Source organism: Centropristis striata, chromosome 4 (genome assembly GCF_030273125.1).
Source record: "Centropristis striata isolate RG_2023a ecotype Rhode Island chromosome 4, C.striata_1.0, whole genome shotgun sequence".
Lineage (NCBI taxonomy): Eukaryota > Metazoa > Chordata > Actinopteri > Perciformes > Serranidae > Centropristis > Centropristis striata.
Window position 1 is genome coordinate 11,656,556 of NC_081520.1, and position 20,482 is coordinate 11,677,037.

The following is a 20,482-nucleotide window of genomic DNA, read 5'->3' on the forward strand; positions in this document are numbered from 1 at the left end:
AAAAGATTGAATTGAACATACACTCAGTTGCCAGTTTATTTGCTATACTTGGTTTAACTACTGCAGTCTAATAAAACAGCCCTGCTGCCATAAATCCTACCCTTATGAAGGCTATAATCGGTGGTGGAAAGTAACAACATTTACAATACAAGTACTGAAACTGAGTCAACCTTTGAGATTCTTAAACTTTACTTGAGTATTTCCATTTTTATGATACTTTATACCTCTATTCCACTACAATGCAGAGGCCAATATTATACCTTTTACTCTCCTTTTTACTTAATATATGTCAGATTTTGCATACGTACATATAATTATATGAATACATAAATATGTATACATAAATATGATCATTGTTAACAGCAGTCGTGCAATGTAACTTAATTAATTTACTCAATTACTGTACTTAAATACAGTTTAGACTTACTTTACTTCAATATTTCAGTTTTTTTCTACTTTACACTTACTACTCCCTTAAGTAAATATTGTACCTTTTTAACAACTACACTTGTTTGTAAAAAATATTGTTTATCTTCTTTTTTCAAACAAATGCTACAGAAAAATATAATAAATAAATTAATAAATAAATAATCTTACATTGTAGTTTTTACATATAAAGTGATTTTATCCCAACTCTTTTAGTTCCTTTTTAATGAAATTTGTAAAAGTGCCTGTAAATCACTGAAAAATATTTATAATTCATAGCTTTAATAGTTAAACGTTGTGTGAAAGTCCCTCATCAGCAACTGGCTTTCTCAGATTGCCTCTCAATAATTCATAGATAAAGTTATAAATAATTCAATAACAAAATAGCCTACAAAATATTCTACAACTCACAAGTGCCATTTTCCTGCATTATGAGTCTTTTAACTTTCGATACTTTGGGTACATTCATTGGGCTGATGTAAACGAGCATTTGGATGTTAACGAGCACAAAGCAAACATCTGATAACTGCATTCCAGCCTCATTTCCAAATGCACGGCTAAATAAAGAGACTTCTTATCGTGCGCTATAATTCGTCACAAACTCTTCATTGTAGGCGTGTTTGACTTCCCGCTGAGTACAGCAGCTAACGGCTTGGATCTGATTCACTCATGTTCTCTTCTCGGGAGATTTATTGCACGGTGACACACCTTACATGGACCTGGCACAGTTTGTCTGCTCTAAAAAAGGTCAGGGGAGATATGTGTGTGTGTGTGTGTGTGTGTGTGTGTGTGAATTTTATTGTTATATGGGGGTACTCACTGTGTGGTCATTGTAGTAAAACTGTCAAAAAGAATAAAAATCGCATCCAAAATAAAAATCATGAAAAACGAATCAGCAGGTGCATGCATAAGAGAGAGGGGTCAGTCTAATCTGCAGGATGTCCCGTCGTTCACTAGGTGACAGCAGTGAGTTCAACAAGAGCTTCAGAGGAACTTCACATCCTGCTGTAGCTCTTAAACAAAAGGAGTCCTGTGTTTCTTTGCCTCGACCACAGGACTATGCAAAATGAACTACTGGTATGGAACTGGAGCTCATGAGCTGCTGTCAGAGTCATGCAAAACTCCCCAGAGTTGACCATTCCAACAGTCACTAATAGATAACAAGGGAATAAATGACGGGGAACCAACATCCTCACAGTTTGCACACTGTTGAAAACATTTGGGTACAGTTTTACTTTCAGGAAGGATCAAATGATTTCATCTCCAAACTCACGGGGAAAAAAATTACAAGTGTTATCGCAGGAAAGTGAAATGAACAACAGAAGCCTTCAGTGTGTTGAGTCCTGCTGAGACAGTAAGCCTTTAGCAGCTTTGTTCCACACATTTAGAGTGGGTGTCTGCTCCAATAAATGTGTGAAATCAGCTAAAGTGTTTCATTCCCAGTGAGGAGCTAATGTTGTAATAATACAACACATCTATTGATTAATATTGGTGACAACACCATCTACTTTAACCTGTTAACAATCGACTGACCAGCCAGCGGAACATCAGATTTTTTTCTTTCTGCTTTTTTCTTTCTTTTCTGAATTGTACCCCTATACAGAGGATACTGATATCATATGAAACAAGAAGATCTGAAGTTTATGACTAGAAAAACTTGACACACACTGCTGAGCTGCATCCCAAATTCATCGGCAGATCCCCAGCTTTTGGATGATGTACACCGCTTCTTTGTTGCATCTACTGTTGACCTGCTATCTCCCCCTAAAGATCAACTGCCCACAACCCCCAACCTAAAAAAAACCTGGCGATGTGGTCGTCCTGCTGTTGGACGGCAGTTTTTTTCATGCCTCAGTGTGCCTGCATGTCCCTTTTTGGCTCATTTACCTTCTCGCAGTCACTCTGTTTGAATGTGACGTTGCTGTCCACCTCGTTGCCAGAATTAGTGGTCAAGAAAATCATTTCTTTAAGCTTTTGGGATGTTTCAAATTGAACAAAATATAGTAATAATGACAAACAGCACTGAAAATATTGAAATGTAATACCTAAAGAGTAACCGTACTTTTTTCTGTTTTTACATCAAGCTATTTATTTATTCATTATATCCTCTACAGCAGCATAAAAAAATATTTAAAACATACAGACACTTAATTACTTTAAACATTGAATTAGTGTTCAGGAACAGGTAATGTGTAATCAGTGGTCCTAATCCTGTTTTTATAATCCTCCATTATTATAAAACAATTAAGTTTAAGGTGACGCTGTTGCTCACACAAAGATTAGTGTCCAAAAACTTTCTTTTGAAAAGCAAAAAGACAGATGATTAGAAAAACATGATCTCTCTAGAGACAACTATATTTCCTGTATACAGTTGTGCATCTGTGATACTCACTAGGCTGTATTTGAAATCACATGCTAACATACTGCATACTACAGACTCGATCTATGTACTGCCTTTTTTTCTGTTTTCACCTGATGCCATAGAGATAGCAGGTCTGCCCCCCTGTGCACCCTGACAAAGTGGCTGTGGCTTCGATCCCTGAGTCAATATTGACCACCAGCCAGCAGGAGAGAAGCAGCAGCAGCAGCAGCTGGGAGGAGGAGGACAGCAAGGAGATCCTCAGCAGCTACACACACACACACACACACACACACACACACACACACACACACACACACAATTATGAAACCATAAAAAAAAATATCAGCACACTGTTAATATGATGTGGTTACTGGCTATTTATCCTGTCTTGTGGTATCCTGAGGCTGAGTTACATTCTCATATATTATTCAGTTTATTACAGCAAAATGTTTCATATTTTATGTGTACACTTTAACTACAAGTTACAGAAAGAAAGAAAGAAAGAAAGAAAGAAAGAAAGCTTCAGATTTATTAAGGTACTTGTTAGTGTTAGGTTTAGTCACAGCCCATTCGTTTTGAGTTTGCAAATGATTTGTGCAAGTAGTGTGAATTTCAGGCATTTGATTTGTAAAAACAAGTATATCAGACAAAATCTTTTAAATGATGAAGATTCATATTAATTATCTTTGACACCTCAGAGCCAGGTGCACAGTGTCAGGACTAAAAACAATTAAAAGTAAATACACAAAAGTGATTCATTTATCCCTGAATATGTTATTAAGTTATCTTAGTGATTTAAGAGTCTCTCTTTATTTCCTATGCTTACTGGTTTACTTACTGGGGGCTCCAGCGCTAAGATCCTTATGAGGACACTAAATTGTGATCTATGGGTTTTGGGCTTAGAGAGAAACATGTCTTAATATGATCAGCCAATAATCATAGTCATAGTCGCATGTGCATGATGTTCAGTTAGTGTCAGCGCCAGATTGAGCCCATTTTTAACCCAACCGATTGTGTTATGATAACTTGGCTTAATAAAGTTGAAGTATAGTATGTAAAGTTTTGCTGCATTCCAGGAAATCTTTGTTGAAACCAGAAACTCACCCACCTGATCTAGTTGTCCAGACTCAGATTTGAGCTCAACAATGAAAGTATTTGTCCTCAGACTGCATAGAAATGTGTGAACTTAACCCTCTGGAGTCTCCAAAAGCGCCAAATCATGACTTCTTCATCACATCCAGACTAGAAAACAAAGCAGCGTGGAGCCCTACTGTAAATTTACCTCTAAAGTTCTGGCTGTAAACTCCATGAGGCCAGTTTCAGTTTGATGATGATAACCCAGTAAAACTGGAGACAAATATATTTTGTATAAAATTATAGAACTGGATGTAACCCCTTATATGTTATATTTGCAATATTTGTTCATATTTGCAACATTTAAAATTCTTTATTGAGCATGATAGTGTTTTGAAAGTAAAAAAAGATTCAAAATCACATTTTATGTTGGACAAAAGGACTAAAAAGACACAAAAAAGACACAAAATGACCAAAAAAGACACAACATGACTTACAGAGACACGGAATGACTAAAAAATACACAAAATGACCAAAAATTTTACGCTAAACAAGACACATAAAATAGAGTCCCACTAGAATAAAAACCGGAGTTGGATGACAGGATCACACACAATCAGAAGATCACATGTATGTTGGTTTTTCTTTGTTTCTTTTTGGCTCAAAATGTTGATCCAGTAAGGCCGAATAAAAAAATAAATTATTATTAGGTCATATAGGTGAGGTTGTGCTGGAAAAAATATATACCTACAGGGCATTTAAACATTTTCTAAGTGGTGTATGAAGGCAGGATGAAAAGGAAAAATGGACAAAATAGCCCAAAGACTCCATAGAGTTAAGCTATGGTCTTAGCAATGGGGTAGGCCGGGTGGTGAGGTGAACTGGAGGACAGGTGATTGTTCCTGATCCTGATCCTGAGAGGCTCCCCAGGTAATAATGGCCCTACTGGTTCTGTAACTGAACTGCAGAGGGTTTGTGACCTTTGCCATCAAGTATCTCTTTCCTACTTCTTCGGATAATGGGAGTTGTAAAATCAAGGCAAGAATTGTTTGCCACTTGTACAATGGATGTAAGAAGACTTCCTCAGATGGGATACATCAGCTTGGCTCTGTCATAGTAGAAGTGTAGGAGTATCAGACTGCTGATTGTTGGGGAGGAGGGGGCTTACTGTATTTGATGCCAGGGGTCATGCTGCCCTGATGAACAGAATCTGCATCATACTACATCATCTTATGTCTAAAAACACTAGCTTCACAGGATGGAAAATCCCAAATCTGTAGTCTATTTGGTGTTTCTTATCAGCTTCTGTCACTGCAAGAAAATATAAATAAAAAAAATACTACACAAGAGAAGAGTTAAGACGTATTCAAACAACGCTGAGACAGAAACCAATTTGCCGTGCAGTGACTAACAGCCAAAACCTCAAAGCTTCTCTGATCTGACATGATTTAACAAAAGAAAAGAGGAGGAAAAGCTCAATCCCTGACTACACACACACCTTTCGCATGAAGAGCAAACAGAGCTGAGAGACTTTTAAGTCTTGGGTTTGATTCAAACCCACAGAAACACTCGCACACACACACACCCTGCTGCAGTGTGTGTTGACAGAGTTGACACGTACACACACCGTCGGCGCTACAGACTGGCAGTCCCCCCCCAGTGCAGGATCATCCACAGGTCATGTTTATGAATTGGGAGGAGTGGATGGATGCCAGTGCTTTCCATCACTTTCTTCTTCCTTATCCTCACTTGTATCAGTCGGTTGCAAAAAGAAATGTCCTCTGTGTGTGTGCAGCAGCCATCTTCCTGTGATTCATGGGTGTTGTGACGACATCTTATTGCGCTGATAGAGATCAAAGCTGCTGCTCCATCTGATGAAGAGAAACTGATGCAATCAGAGCAGTGGAAGTGGAAAATTCTGATCACTGATGAATTTATGACAGATAAACCTTAACTACCTGTGTTCCTTATTAAAATAACTGGAGGATTTGCATGATTGATGAGGCTGTGTGTGTGTAGTTGGCTTCTATATACTCTTATCTTTTCTTGTTAGAATCTGAGTTCCCTTTAGAGCAAGAGATTTTTTTTTCTTGCCGACACTTCCTGGTTGAGTCGACTGAGACACTTTTCCTGCCTAAACTAACAAAACACACATAATTAATCTTTTCCTAGGTTACTTTTGAAGGTTAATTCTCTTATTTTGTCCCCTGTCAATGCTGCTCGCTTCCATCATGAGAACTTAGCCAAGCAAGAGCTTGACTTTGTCCATTGTAACAAAACCTGCTCATCTAAGCTAACTTGCTGATGATGGTACTTGAAGTCGGTGCCTATTCATTCCAGAATAATTGCTCACTTGGCACAAAATCAAAAAAACTTCTGGGTTTACTTAGGTAGTGTGTGATCGTTTGAATATCCTCACTAGTGTTTGTCCCGCTGGCCCTGTGCACAAGTTCCTGCTCAGCTCATAGACTTTACATTGTAATGACATTACACATTTTAAAAATATTATAAACTTTACAATAGAAAGAGCCATAATTGTTTGCAGTTTGTGACGTCCTATCAACTGACGTCTCTTATAACAGTGGTCTATGGGGAAAAAACGCTTTTTGAGCCACATGGGGATTTTTTTTTTGCAATACTGTGGATGGTAACTAGGAAAAATGGTCTCCAAGGCTGAGCAGCGGCACCATACATTCTACAATACATCCATGGATCTACAGGTCATATTTATTCGTATCACCTTATGTCTTTGTTTTTTTAAATTTTTTAAATTTTTATTAACGAATAAACAAAAAGAACAGTGGATTACTTATTAGCAGCCACAATATGAAACAAGACACTAAAACAGAATTCTAGACAACAAAGACTCAGAAACATATTTACAAATTAGACGTAATGTAAACACAAATAACATACATAGAATAATATAAAGGACAACCACAACAACGCCAATGAAAACAACGATACCACAGTACAAAGCCACACAGCGAAAACAGACAAACACACAAACAAACAAAATAATGCCTTATGTCTTGTGTTTCCTCTATTCATATTAGAGAAGACTTCTTATTTCCACGACAAAACTTTCCATGATGATATTGGTCATGGGTAGTTTCTTTGTTTTAGTGTTTTTTTTTGAGCGTGTTACCATGATATTGGACTGGGGGGGAAACGGACCAAGTATGCAGGGCCCTCATGTGAGGAGGGTCCACAAAAATACCAGAATGAATAGCTTTGGATGCAGGGACGGACTCATAAAGAGATGTCTTCTTCTTCATACAGATACAGCCAACAGCAGGGAGTGACAACAAGCAGTCCTCTCCAGTCTCTGAAGACACGAGTGGTCGGAGAGTTCAGGTTGAGGGTAAGGTCCAGCTCAGTCTGTGGAACGGTACATGGCTGCTGGTTCCTGAATCTCACGCACACAACCATGTGGACTTTACCCTTTTTATTTCAGTCCTTTCCAAATGTTCCGGTCTGTGCACCGGCGTGGCCGTGGGCTGAGGAGCTGGAGGTCGTGAGAGGTCAGTGGAGACAACGAAAAGCTGCCAAGCACACCTTGAGCCAACATCAGTAAGTCACAGTGTGTCCCTGAAGCTAAAGTATTAAAATGTCACAGAGAACAGGTAAACACTACAAGGTCTTGTAGATAGAAATTGGAGGTATAATTGCTTGTTATTCATTAAGTGTGTGGATTTATTTCACACATTACTGACTGATTAATTAAAAAGACAAAAACAAGGTGCTTTTAGATAATCTTTGTTATCATGTCAAGTAATTGCCTCAAGGGCTTTTACATTCTGTACAACATACAACACCCTCTGTCCTTAGACCCTTGATTTGGATAAGGAAACACTCCAAAAAAACATTCAATAATAAAAAAATGGGAAAAAACACCCAAAAGAGCAACTGAGAAAGCATCCCTCTCCAGGGACAGACAGACATTCAATATATGTCATGCACAAGATAAACAACATTATAAAATTACAGTACAGACAATCCAATATGACCAGTTCCTTATCTTCACCTACACACCCTCCCATTACAACTGCAGGGAGTATTGCATAAATGTTGATATTTGTAAAGACTTTATCTAAAGTCCATATCAGTATTCTTCAGCATCTTTTATCCCTCAGCACAACAGGTGTGATAAGTAACCCCCAAACATAAAAAGTAAAGTGTTTAATTGGAAGCAGTTGTGATGGAAGTTCATTCTTGATCTTAGAAACTTGAAATCTCAACTTTTATGGCAACATGCATGAAAAAATCTCTCATTTTAAGCAGTGACTCAGTTCACACAAACTTTGTGACTAGTTTAATTATAAGCAATGCAGTTTGTAAGATATTTACGAAATGTTATGCATCACATCCTCTGAATGTCCAGCAACACCTGGATCACTGCCCCTGACTCATTTCCCAAGATCACTGCTTCCTATTAGAGAAAAGGGTGGGGAGGTGCACATACGATATATAATTTAATATTTTGTGGATTAATACACATTTTGTTCTCTTGTGACTTTTTACAGCAGTAGGGGAGTGTATGTGGGGTAAACTACAGCATGGGTGTTTTGTTTTTTTTTCGTAATGAAAGAAGATGGCACCCAGTGCAACAGTGTGCCTCATTTGTGTGTTTTAAAAAAATATTTTTTGGGACGGACACAGAAAATTGTTGTCAGTACAATGAATTCATCGTTGGTTTGGGTCTTTTCAATGGGATTTGTTGACAATAAATGTAGACTATCTTTAATACAGTTCACCTCAGAGTCACTGCAGAGTTGGTACTCACAAGTATGGATGAACGGTATCGTTACAGGATACATGCAGACTGTCCCTGTCTGTCCCCCCCACGTTACTCAACCCGTATGTCACCGATCTGTGTGAAAGCGTTAATGGGCAGTGCGTGTTCCATGTCGTGCTCCAGTGCTCAGGCCGATTTCACAACCAACGTGACGGTCTGTGTAACTGGATAAACTGTTTTTTGCTGCCTGTTATTATTTGGCGTTAATGGTTGACAGATTTTAAATGGAGACATGTGAAAGAGCCAGAAAAATGTATGCCAAAGGGTTGTCACCCAGAGGTGGCAAATTTTGTTTTTAGTTGTGTGTTATAACTACTGCTATTTGTTTAGTTATTACCTCTCAGGTAAAACATTTTATTTATTATTTTTTGGGCTTAGATATAAAGATTTACAATTTATTGAGAAAAAAGTGTAACACCAGAATCTTAGTTCAAATTGGGATCATTTAATAGCACCCCTGTAGCGGCAAACTTAGTTAATCTCACTATTTTTTCTGCTTCTCATTCTATTTCAGATCATCTTTTCTTAATTTACCTTCAACCCAACATGTCTTCAGGTTCAAACCAATATCTTAACGTCTACTTTAACCCTCCGTTTCCGTGCGATTGTGTGAAAAGGTTCAGTGTCAGACAACAAATGGCCCCATTTCTTCTGTTATTAAGAAAATCAATCAGGGCTCTAAAAACGCACCATTGAGTCATTAACTTGTCGCCCGGAGATGACGGAGCTGCAGACAGACTGTAATTTATCTGTTTCCACTGGGTTATTAACTTAACCCACATAACACAGCAGCTGTGGTAATCTACACACCGGAGCGAAGTACAACAACTCAGGGAAACTTCATACAAGAATAGTAGCCAGAGATAAGAGTGTAATCTGTGTAATGACACCCAGCGCTGCAGCAGAAACAACTGTTTGATGATGTTTCCCAACAGAACAAAAAGTACTTTTGGTACGACTTTACTGCAATAAAATCATTAACATTCCTTCAGAGTGGGAATGTCTCCTGCAGTGGATTGTTACATCAACTTTATGGGTTTTCTTTCCCCTGTTATTGTTACATTGACACAATATAAATTACTCTCTGATCATCATAGAAATTTTCTGCAAGACTAAACTTCCACTGACAACGTGTTATGCTAAAGAAAGTCTCACTGCATCATGTTGGCTAATAGGTTAAGGGAAATCCTGTGTATTACTAATGATCAACCACATTGATACTACACTGAAAGATTACATGTCTAACCAATAATTGGCTAAGTATCTTGTTGTAAAGTGTCATGCATAGTCACAAAAGAGGTCAGCGGCTTCTGTGTTCATGTTGGTTTTGCAGAAAGTGAATTTTTTTTCATTCAGAGGTCAGAAATTACAGTTTTCTTGCGGATAATGTTCTTTTATCAAAACAAGAATTAGTACTTAAAATGTCTTGGATTTTTCCATTTGCTGATTATATTTGTCTATTTCCATGCCAATCGATGCCCTAAAACTAAGCTGCTGTACAGGAAGCGGATCTTAACTCCTGATCTCACTCAAGTTTTCAGGACCAAACTCTTAAATCGGGATGGGATGATACACAGTTGCTCTTAAAGTTGGAATAATTTTGTTTTCAGACACAATCCTCTGTTAATTAATTGTGTGTAAATATTATGGATTCAAAATTAAAGAGCGACAGGGGGATGAGGTGCCCACCTGCAGAACCTGCCCGATGACGGTATCTGCCCCTGGACCAACCCCTACAATTTGAACTCCAATCACCATGATAGTATATTTTATTGATTATCAGGATAATATCATGAATCACAATTATTTTGGCCAGGATAATTGTGACATGAAATTTTCATATTATCCTACTCTCTACCACCTTTTCACATGATTGAAATGTGACATTTTTTTAATAATCTCATAATATTGTGGACATACAGGAGGTCAGAATATAAGATTTTTTCTATTACCTCAATACAATTTGAGAATTCAGTCATATAAATGTTATAACTTTGGATGTAATATTGAGACATATACCATATGTCTGTTTATTTTGGGTGAAATTTCATCTAAGATAAACATAAATAAAATGCAAGTTCTCACACAAATCAAAGTGGTACAAGGGACATTGTAGTTTGTGCAAAAAATAAAATGTTAAAATACATTTTAAATTTAAAATGTATTGCCACATGACGTTATTGACATGTAAAATAAAGCATTTCAATTTTATGTTTGAGACCATATTGCACCCATGCACTGAGCTCTTCGCTGAAGTATACAAAGAGCACCATAGATACACAGCTCAGCTTTTGCTCCATTCATATTGAGGCAAGTAAAACTTTCAGAAAGCACATTTATGTCAACTAATGTTATTTTGAACTGACTAGAAATAATGTTTTTTTTTTGCAGTGTTTATATTTCAATATTTAATGCAATTTATATTCAGTTTTAAAAAGACAATAAATAGGTTTTAGTTGTTGTGAAAGCAGCATTTTAAATCATCTAATTTCAGTCTCCAGACAGGCATTCAACTTAGACTGAAAATCGCTATAACGTTGATGTGATCTCAGATGGATAGAAACATTTTCCCTCTAATTTAAAGAAACTGCAAACTTTTTGCCTTGTTTAATGCAAAAATCCTTTTTAATCACCGTTGATACGCTGACTAATTAAGGTACAACATGCCAACGCATCATGATGTAAAATACCTTTATACTACATGTTTAATATAGCTATTTGTTTAGTTATTTATATGAAGTTGTCCAACTCGAATTTTAACTTCGAGGTAACTTTTATTTTGACATTTTCCTGTAACCTACGTGTTCTCATCGACAGCCATTCTTATAACAACACATCTCACAGAACTCCTGAAGCATATAACTAATGCGTTTAATATCCTATTGAAAGTTTTTCAGCTGACGGTGGAAAAATGTAGCAGATTTTCAGATTTTTAGAGCTTCCGGTGAAGTTTGAACCTGGGAAAAACATTTTTTTTAAAATATGGATTTATATAAAGATTCGTCAGTGGAATGTGCCGAACTCAGTTATTTTCATATTTTGGCAGCTCTTGAGAATTATTTCCCCTCATTTTGATTCGCTAAATATTCCCTGTACAGACTACATGCAGCGCAGAGAACATCTAATTTAATGATTGCAATAAAGTGACTGAATAAAGTTTACAATATAAAAGTCAGACTGGAGACCTTTAACATCGCGCTGCACCTGTTCACCTCTCAGTCTTTGTTTTAGTACAACTAAAGCAGGATAAACAGATAAACAGCTTTATTATTGTTGTTGTATTTACAGAACACTTCCACAAGGAAACAAAGGTGAAAAGGTCCTTAATAACCTCATTCTCCTGTTACATTAATCATTAAGAGTTTATTTAACTCCTGAGTAAATTGACGTTTTATGGGTCTTTTTCTAAATTTGCAAAGTGAGATAAAACTGAAGCGTTTCATTTAGCAATTTAGGGAACCAAATACTTTATTTTGTCTCGTGACTCTGGCGCAGATAAGACACAATTAAGTCAATTAACACTTGAAAGGGATTTTTGTCCCACGATTTAATATATGAAGACCCATGTAACAAGCTGTGGTCACATGTCTAGTAGCTTTAGTTAAAAACGAAAAAAAAACAAAACATGTTATTACTGTATTTTTTTTATTTTATTTAATCCTGAAGCTGGATGGATGGCTTATGGTTAATGCTACTGATTGTTGGCTGAGTTTTAAGTTTAACTTTAAAATATTTCTCTATGTGAGGCTATTTATCTACAACTAACGAGATTATCAGGCTTCATTAAAGGAAACAACCCGCGAATTAATGACAGAAACAACAAGTCATTTACACCTGTAAGATTATCCCATTAAGTAATAATGAGAACTCTTGTAAGTAACAACATGAATGAAGTCCTTTATAAGTATAAATAAATAGACAACACAGAAATACTTCAAGGTCTCATAATAAAAGTAGGATAAAAGATCGAGCGGTGTGAATATGTGCAGCTTGCCTTTCTTAAAACTCTTTATGGCATATACAACAGGGTCCAAAGTCCATGAAAGTTTTGCTGATAAGGGGAGCCAATAAAAGCAGCAGTGCAGCAGTGTAAACACATGTCTACCTCGGCCCAGAGCTGGGCCTTATTCACTGGATTTACATAAGGCTCCCATCAGCCGGCCCACTCATTACCACGTTTTATATCCCCCTGCACTCTGAAAGCATCATGACAAAGTAGCTCCATCCTCCCCTGCAACAGGGAAGTGAAGCAGCTTCTCGGAGCAGGTGTCAGCAGCCGCAAACTCCCTACAACACTGGAGTAGAGAGGAACTTTATTTGAACTTTTTTATTATTATTAATATATCCTCCCTTTCCCCCTCTGCTGCAGCGCGCACACAGCAGGCCTATGTTGTGTTTTTAATGTTCTCTAAAATGGTATCCAAGCTGACATCCCTGCAGCAGGAGCTCCTCAGCGCCCTGCTGGACTCAGGAGTTACCAAAGATGTCCTGATCCAGGCCCTGGATGATATGGACCCCAGCCCGCCGGGCTTTGGAGTAAAACTGGAGAACCTTCCCCTGTCCCCCGCTCCTCCTCAGAGCGGCGGCAAGATGAACGGGGCGGACGTCGACTCGAAGCCCGTCTTCCACACGCTCACCAACGGCCACAGCAAGGGCAAGCTGTCCGGGGACGAGGGCTCCGAGGACGGGGACGACTACGACACCCCGCCGATACTGAAGGAGCTCCAGTCGCTCAACACGGAGGAGGCCGCCGAGCAGAGGGCGGAGGTGGACCGCATGCTATCGTAAGTTTTAACAGACTTTTTATTTTATTCTATAAAGTGTAGAAACTTAAGTTAATACTAATGAGAAAGTGAAAATAAGCGCGCGCATAGGGTTGCTCTGTGTTTCGTAGCGCACTTTAAATGCTTTTTTTTTTTTAAAGGTTAAAAATAAATAAATGTAGGCTTACTTTTATATGGCAAAAGGTATTTCCTTTCTTTGTTTACATTTTTTAAATAACCCGCCGCGGTTTTGTTTTACATTCTGGTTACTAATTATCCACACGGATTATTATTTCTTTGCCTTTGCAAAATATCAGCTGAACGTAGATCTATTTATTATTAACTATATACTCCACCTCTCAACGATAAAGGAGAGAAAGTCAATAGAAACAACTTTTGGCTGAGAATTTTGGAAAATATTCTAAAAAAAAAAAAATATTAGTTTGATCATTAGCAAATTTCATAAATATAATACATTCTTGATAACCACATAATAGCAAAAAATAATATATATATATATATATATATATATATATATATATATATATATATATATAACAATAATGATAAAATATAAATAATAGGGTAATAATAAAATGTTATTATCACTAATTAATTGACAATTTTTATTTTTCCATGTATTTATGTGTCAGTAAACACATCATGTAGAAATTTTATACTATTCTATTCTAATAATAATTGTACATCATGCATCTAATCCCCTTTATCCACTAAGTCCACTTGATTTCGTGTAAAACTAATATTTGAGGCTCTAACATGGACCGGAAGAATATCAAAACTAACCCACGTGTAGTTAAGTTATTATTAATTTTATTCTATAAATCATCAACTGAAAGATACACAGTGGCGTGTGATTAGAGTGAATGGAGATCTGGTTATTCATTGTCAAAAGTTATAAACTAACATCTCCCACTTAACCCGCAGACTTAGATGTAGGCCTCCACATTCTCCAAAACAAACAGACGTGTGTAGATTTGCTATAATTACCGATGTCAGTGTGTCTGGGCCTGCTAATCTCGGACTGTAGGCTAACGCTCTGTTTTACCTGCGAATAGTTTCTGTTACACTTTAATGCTGCAGCAGAAATGTGACGTTTAATGAATAATTTGAAGAGCTAATTCTTCAGGTAAGAGCATGTTTTTAATGCTAAATTCCGATATGGAAGTTTATATGGATACAAGTTAATGTAATTTCTTAGAAGAGAAAAAACGAATTATTTAAAAAAATAAATAAACTTCTCCTTTCTTTGAGATTAAAATATCAGATTTTACAGGAAAGTATATGCCTCAAATTATCATGATTATCATTTAAAGAACACCTGATGTATGACGAATGCATTTGTTTAATTTTTATGTGTGTATATATATATATATATATATTAAATCAACTGAGCCAAAAAATATATATCAGGGTTAGGGTTAGGGTTCATAGATTTATATTTTCCAAATATTGTTTAAAAATCTGGTGAATATCTTTTTACCTCACATTTTGTCAATTAATTTGAAGGCTTTTTTTACACAGTTTGGGGTCCTTTATAGTTTAAATTAATATAATCCACGCTTACTTTAAATTCACACAAGGTAATCTAAAAATTTGAAGGCTGAAATATTGCATTTAGGCAACAAATACTAAGTCCAAGTTTCTCAACCTGCCTGAATCTACTTGAACTAACCTTTGAAAATATTTACAGCCTATTGAACGGGCTGCAATGATAAACGGGCCGTCAGTGAGGGGACTTGTTACTCTTTCAACTTGAGGCCTTTAGACACAGTGAAGCTAAAAGAAAGGAACAAGTTCATGCATATATAATCAGAGTGTTTCCATGTTTGTAGATTTTGTTAAATGTATAAAATAACACCTTTAAATATCAACAACTACCAAAATCCTCCACCTTACATAAGGCAAATTGTCATGTATTTAACTAAAAAGCATGATTAAAAAACTTTATTTCACCCATTAAATGTGAGTAAAGGTGATTTTGTGTTTTACAACTTCCCTCGAAAAGCTGAGCATAGTTCAGTGGTGAAATGAGTGTTTTCTGCTCCTGTGTTTTATCTGAACCCAGAGAGGATCCATGGCGTGCTGCCCGCATGATCAAAGGTTACATGCAGCAGCACAACATCCCCCAACGGGAGGTGGTGGACGTCACAGGGCTGAACCAGTCTCACCTCTCCCAGCACCTCAACAAAGGCACGCCCATGAAAACACAGAAGCGAGCGGCCCTCTACACCTGGTATGTCAGGAAACAGCGGGAAATTCTCAGACGTAAGTTAATATTTGAGTTTCTCACAGCTTGGCCCCAGCCTGTAATGTGTAGCTGCTGGCACTACAGCACTTTATTTGGGATATCAAGTTGGATTGGACATTTCCTCATCATGCTGGATGACCTCTATATGCAGCAATAGGCCTTTGCCAGAAGTTTGTCACAATGCATCAAAATAAGAGAATTACTATTTATGGATAGAAAGCACCATTAGCATGTGTCTAAGTAACTTCTCCCTTTACAAATCTGTGTTTTCCTTTTGTGGTTTTGCAATAAAAGAACACATTTTTAAATTACTTTTATTGAATGTCCCACTTCTTGTTTTGCAGAGTTTAACCAGGCTGTACAAGGCTCTGGCAGCAACATGACAGACAAAGGCAATCAGGATCCAGTGTTTTTTTTCCCAGAGTTCAACCCGTCCGGTCAGGGCATGGGTCAGTCTGGTGAGGAGGTCGGCAGCGAGCCCTCCTGCAAGAAAATGAGACGTAACCGCTTCAAATGGGGACCCGCATCCCAACAAATCCTGTACCAGGCTTATGAACGGCAGAAGAACCCCAGCAAGGAGGAGAGAGAAGCTTTGGTTGAAGAGTGCAACAGGTAGATTAACATGCCACCTTCCTGTGCCTGCGAAAAATGTCACTCAAACCATATCAACCCCAATTTCTCACCTTGTTCATCTGTTTCCTGCAGAGCCGAGTGTCTCCAGAGAGGCGTGTCCCCCTCCAAAGCTCAGGGCCTCGGTTCTAATCTGGTCACCGAAGTGCGAGTCTATAACTGGTTTGCAAACCGGCGCAAAGAGGAAGCCTTCAGGCAGAAGTTGGCCATGGACGCCATCACCATACCGCCTCACAGCATGAACCCTCTGCTGTCACACAGTTCGCCACATCATCCCCAGAGCAGCGCTTCACCTCCAAGTAAGATGCCAGGCGGCATTGCTTTGTATTCAGTTCAGCATCACAGAGAGCGGACAGGAGGTGTCACACTGACAGATTTTTCTTTGAAAGGGTACTTTACCAATGTAGTGTTACACACACATAAGATTGTCAGACAGTTTAAAAAGAAAGGTCTCTTCTGCCACTCATTCTTTGTCATTGTCATTGGGCGGATTCCACATCACTTACCTAGGAACAAGACAGAGTTTGTTTTGTTTTGGCTAGTTTTGTTGTCGTTTTACATATTTTCGTGGTGAAGTGTCTCTTTATGGTCATTTGCTGTCTCTGTGTAGTAGTTTTTTGTCTCTTTGTAGTTATTTTGTGTCTCTATTTGGTAATTTTGCATCTCTTTGTGGCCAGTAAGTTTCTCTTCAAGTGAAATTTTGCAGATAAAGGCCAGGGGAACGCCTGGGTTCTGTGCCCAGTAGGCCTGTTCATTTACCTACATTACCCATAATGCACAATACTTTCCAACACCTGTAAACAGACTTTCATGCGTTAAATCACTAGGTTCTCCTTTAAATGTTTTGTCTGCAGATTCATCACTTATGTTGATAAATTCCTCATATCTGGAGACAGAGAAAAATATATGCTAAAACCAGTTTATATAGGAAATGTAAGTTGTTTAGTCATTCATTTTTAGACAAAATTGCAAAGAAGTGCATGATTTCGTTTTTTTGCGGTGTGAAATTGCTGTCAGAGAAGGTTAGCGGCACAGTTGATGTGATCAGAGAAGCAGAGAAAGAGGGGGCAAGTGATCAATGAGCCTGAGTGAGTGAGCTGAGCAAATGCCATTGTTATTCTGATCTTTGAAAACACACTGAGAACAATCCACATTGTACCTGCAATCACCACTCCAAAGTCAGCATGGAGGACCATGACACAAAGGGCAACAATCCTGTGACGGGCCAGGGTCAGGCCAGGGTCAGGGAGGGGGGACAGACACATCCAGATTACCTCGACATAACGCCATCATTTCCACATTTCCTCCTCCCATGCAGGTTGCTAATGACTCCGCTCAGAGTCTCCAAAACAAGGAAATGCTGTGTGTTATTTCCTCTGACCATTTCACCCTGACCTGATGTTTGCGTTTGGAGTAATTAGTATTGACTGAGTCTACCTGGTGTATACGACATAAAAACAAAGCCTCGCAGAGCATTATCATCCGTGCCATCACTCACCCTCCATAAAACTGTGATTCGAGAGTCTCACTCAGAGCCTATTGTTGTCCTCTCATGTTCGAACACGAGGTGAGCTTTGAAGGGAAAACAAACTGTTTGCCTTGGCTTGCTCTTTTACCTTTGGTGATTGTCTGTTTGCTTGAGGTTTTTTTTTTTTTTTTTCGTTGTTGCTCAGAACACCTGACCAGGCATTGACCTCAGGTTACCAAGCCAGAGGGGTCAGTGATAAGGCTGCAGTAGAGGAGGGTCGGTGCATGGTGCAAAACACTTTGCTCCCCCAAAAAACCCTCAGCTGGCTGCTTACAAGGTGTCCTGCTGGCATCCTGCTGACAGCATCAGCTGTTTTTCAGTGTCAGCCCCTGGCCTGACAATAATATCCCAGCGGGGCGTCTCATTGCGTTGCTAGGGCACGGCCTGTATTATGCATGCTTAATGGACAATTAAAATCCTTTGCTACTACATCTCCCAGGCCTTTGATAAGGGGCTCCTCTGACTTCTACTCTCTATACTCTCCCTCAGCAGGAGGTCCCATTGTCTGTGGTGTATTAGAAGACTGCAGTGACTGTAACCTAGGTTCATTTATCTGCTGGGCCTTGAGGAGGACTGATTTTAAAGCCTCCCCCCACATCTTTATGGGCACTGGTATAGTTGCTGAGGCTGGGTGCAGACTTGGAGCAGCAGGAGCTGTCCACTGGGGTATTGGCTCTTTTCTGGCCAGACAGGACTGATGACCCCTTCTTCGCCAACATAGAAAGTTAGTTGCCTCCTCCCCTCTTTAAACCGCCGCCACACCTTCAGTCATACGAGAGAGGTCACTGCTGGGTCAGATCAAAGAAACTCCTCTTACTTTGGGAGTTTTTATTGATTCTGTCACAGTTCGTTGATCAATCGGTCACAACTGGATAGACAGTCAAACAGTGTGTCGTACAGTTTTGGTGGTGGCCTTTTTTTACTTTAAGAAATGAAATTGATCTCAGGCAGATTACACAGTTTGTCAGCAGGTGTATGTGCGCATGCACCTGTGTTTTCCTATGTAATATTTACCAACTGATCCACTAATAACGTTTACAGAGCTCAAGTTATCCATCTTACTTGCATTTCACTTTGATGCATTAGTCCCTGCTAACAAGTTAGTTAATGTCATAAAAATGTGAATTAAATCATAATTTACAACTTTATATTTATTAAGATCATGCAGAAATAATCAGATAAAGAAAAGATTGCTTGCTTGCATCTCAAGTATTTCCATTTTATGTCACCTTATACTCCAACATGTCAGAGGGAAATAGTGTACTTTTTACATCACTATATTTATTTGATGACAAAAACCTAGGCACACTTACCTATGTTACCATATACTTTTAAGACTCTACAATTCAGAGGGAAATATTGTACCTTTTCAGATTAGATTTCTTAAATCATTTTACAAAATATGATTATATGTATTGTTAAGGATTTAACTATTGATTCAAAACAATTTTACTTTACAAAAAATCAGTCTATGGCTGGAGGTCCTTGCCAATTTTCAGATCTCTAACTAAAACTTTCAATTTTTACAAGAAAGGAACACATTATTAATAATTATAGAAAATGAATGCAAATCATTGCTGCAGAAGTTTATTTGATCTTCTTTGCAGTTCCATTGATCCTCTTACTACCCCATAGATTTATCTTGTGACCTTTTAAAGGGGGCCGACCCCTGGACTAGGAACCAATGCATGAAACTACCGCGCTGCACATAAAGCAGTTAAAACTAGCTACAAAAGTAAGATGCTGCCTGCACATACTGTATATATATATCGGCAACAATCTCATAATTTAAAACATAATAATATTTCAGTCACAGGGTACACAGGTACTTTTACTTTTGATACTCTAAGAACATTTTACTTAAACTTCTGTACATTTATTTATTAAAGATTTTTAATGCAGGACTTTTTAATTTGCAATAGTGTATTTTTATATTTGCCACCACTTCTAATTGCCTCCATAAAATTGAATAATTGCTGTGTAAGCTGCACTGCATTGTTCTGCACATTACAAAACTAGCAGACTCAGAAGTTCCTGATCTGACACAGTAGTGGGGGGGATTACCCGTAGGTTGTGCTGCTTTCCGTCACCTCAGGCTATCTTAAAACAAGACACACACACACACACACACACACACACACACACACACACACAGAAAAGGATGGCCTAGCGCTGCACTTTCCACCACTCTGTGTTTCCCAGAGGGCCACAAAGAAGAGACTGGATACGTCCTGCAGAGACCCAGGAGGTCTGTCATATGCAGCGGCACTACAATGAGCACTGCCTGGGGTTGGGGAGGCAGGCTTTGATATTACATGGGTCACACAGGGAGCTAGAGCCTTTTAAACCTGCTGAAGATCCTTGCTACCACTCCCCTTCTGAAGTTCTCGCCATCCCCCCTGCTCTCGAAAAGGACGCCTCAGCTTTTCATGGATTGCCCCACATGGCCAGAGCAAAGTTTTACACAATCTCCACGTAAAGTAAAGTTATCTCAGTGATGAGTAACTTTAAGTGTGTCTCTAGATATTTGCTTTCTAGAACTCAGTTTAGATTGTGGAAGTCGTCCTTACTGACTCCAAGGTTCCCTGCAGCTAGAATTACAGCTGAACCCAAAGAAACAAAACTGGCCTGA

General features: G+C 38.4%; 1 protein-coding gene across 1 annotated transcript in view; it reads left to right on the plus strand.

Moving 5' to 3' along the window:
- Positions 1-20,482, plus strand: part of hnf1ba (HNF1 homeobox Ba) — a 44,229-nt gene that overhangs the window by 12,096 nt on the left and 11,651 nt on the right. Inside the window, exons 4-9 of the mRNA XM_059331252.1 lie at positions 2,911-7,226; positions 7,320-7,435; positions 13,030-13,444; positions 15,510-15,709; positions 16,037-16,304; positions 16,398-16,621. Coding sequence (XP_059187235.1) covers positions 13,062-13,444; positions 15,510-15,709; positions 16,037-16,304; positions 16,398-16,621 — 1,075 coding nt within the window. The 5' untranslated portion in view covers positions 2,911-7,226; positions 7,320-7,435; positions 13,030-13,061. The remainder of the gene's footprint in view (positions 1-2,910; positions 7,227-7,319; positions 7,436-13,029; positions 13,445-15,509; positions 15,710-16,036; positions 16,305-16,397; positions 16,622-20,482) is intronic.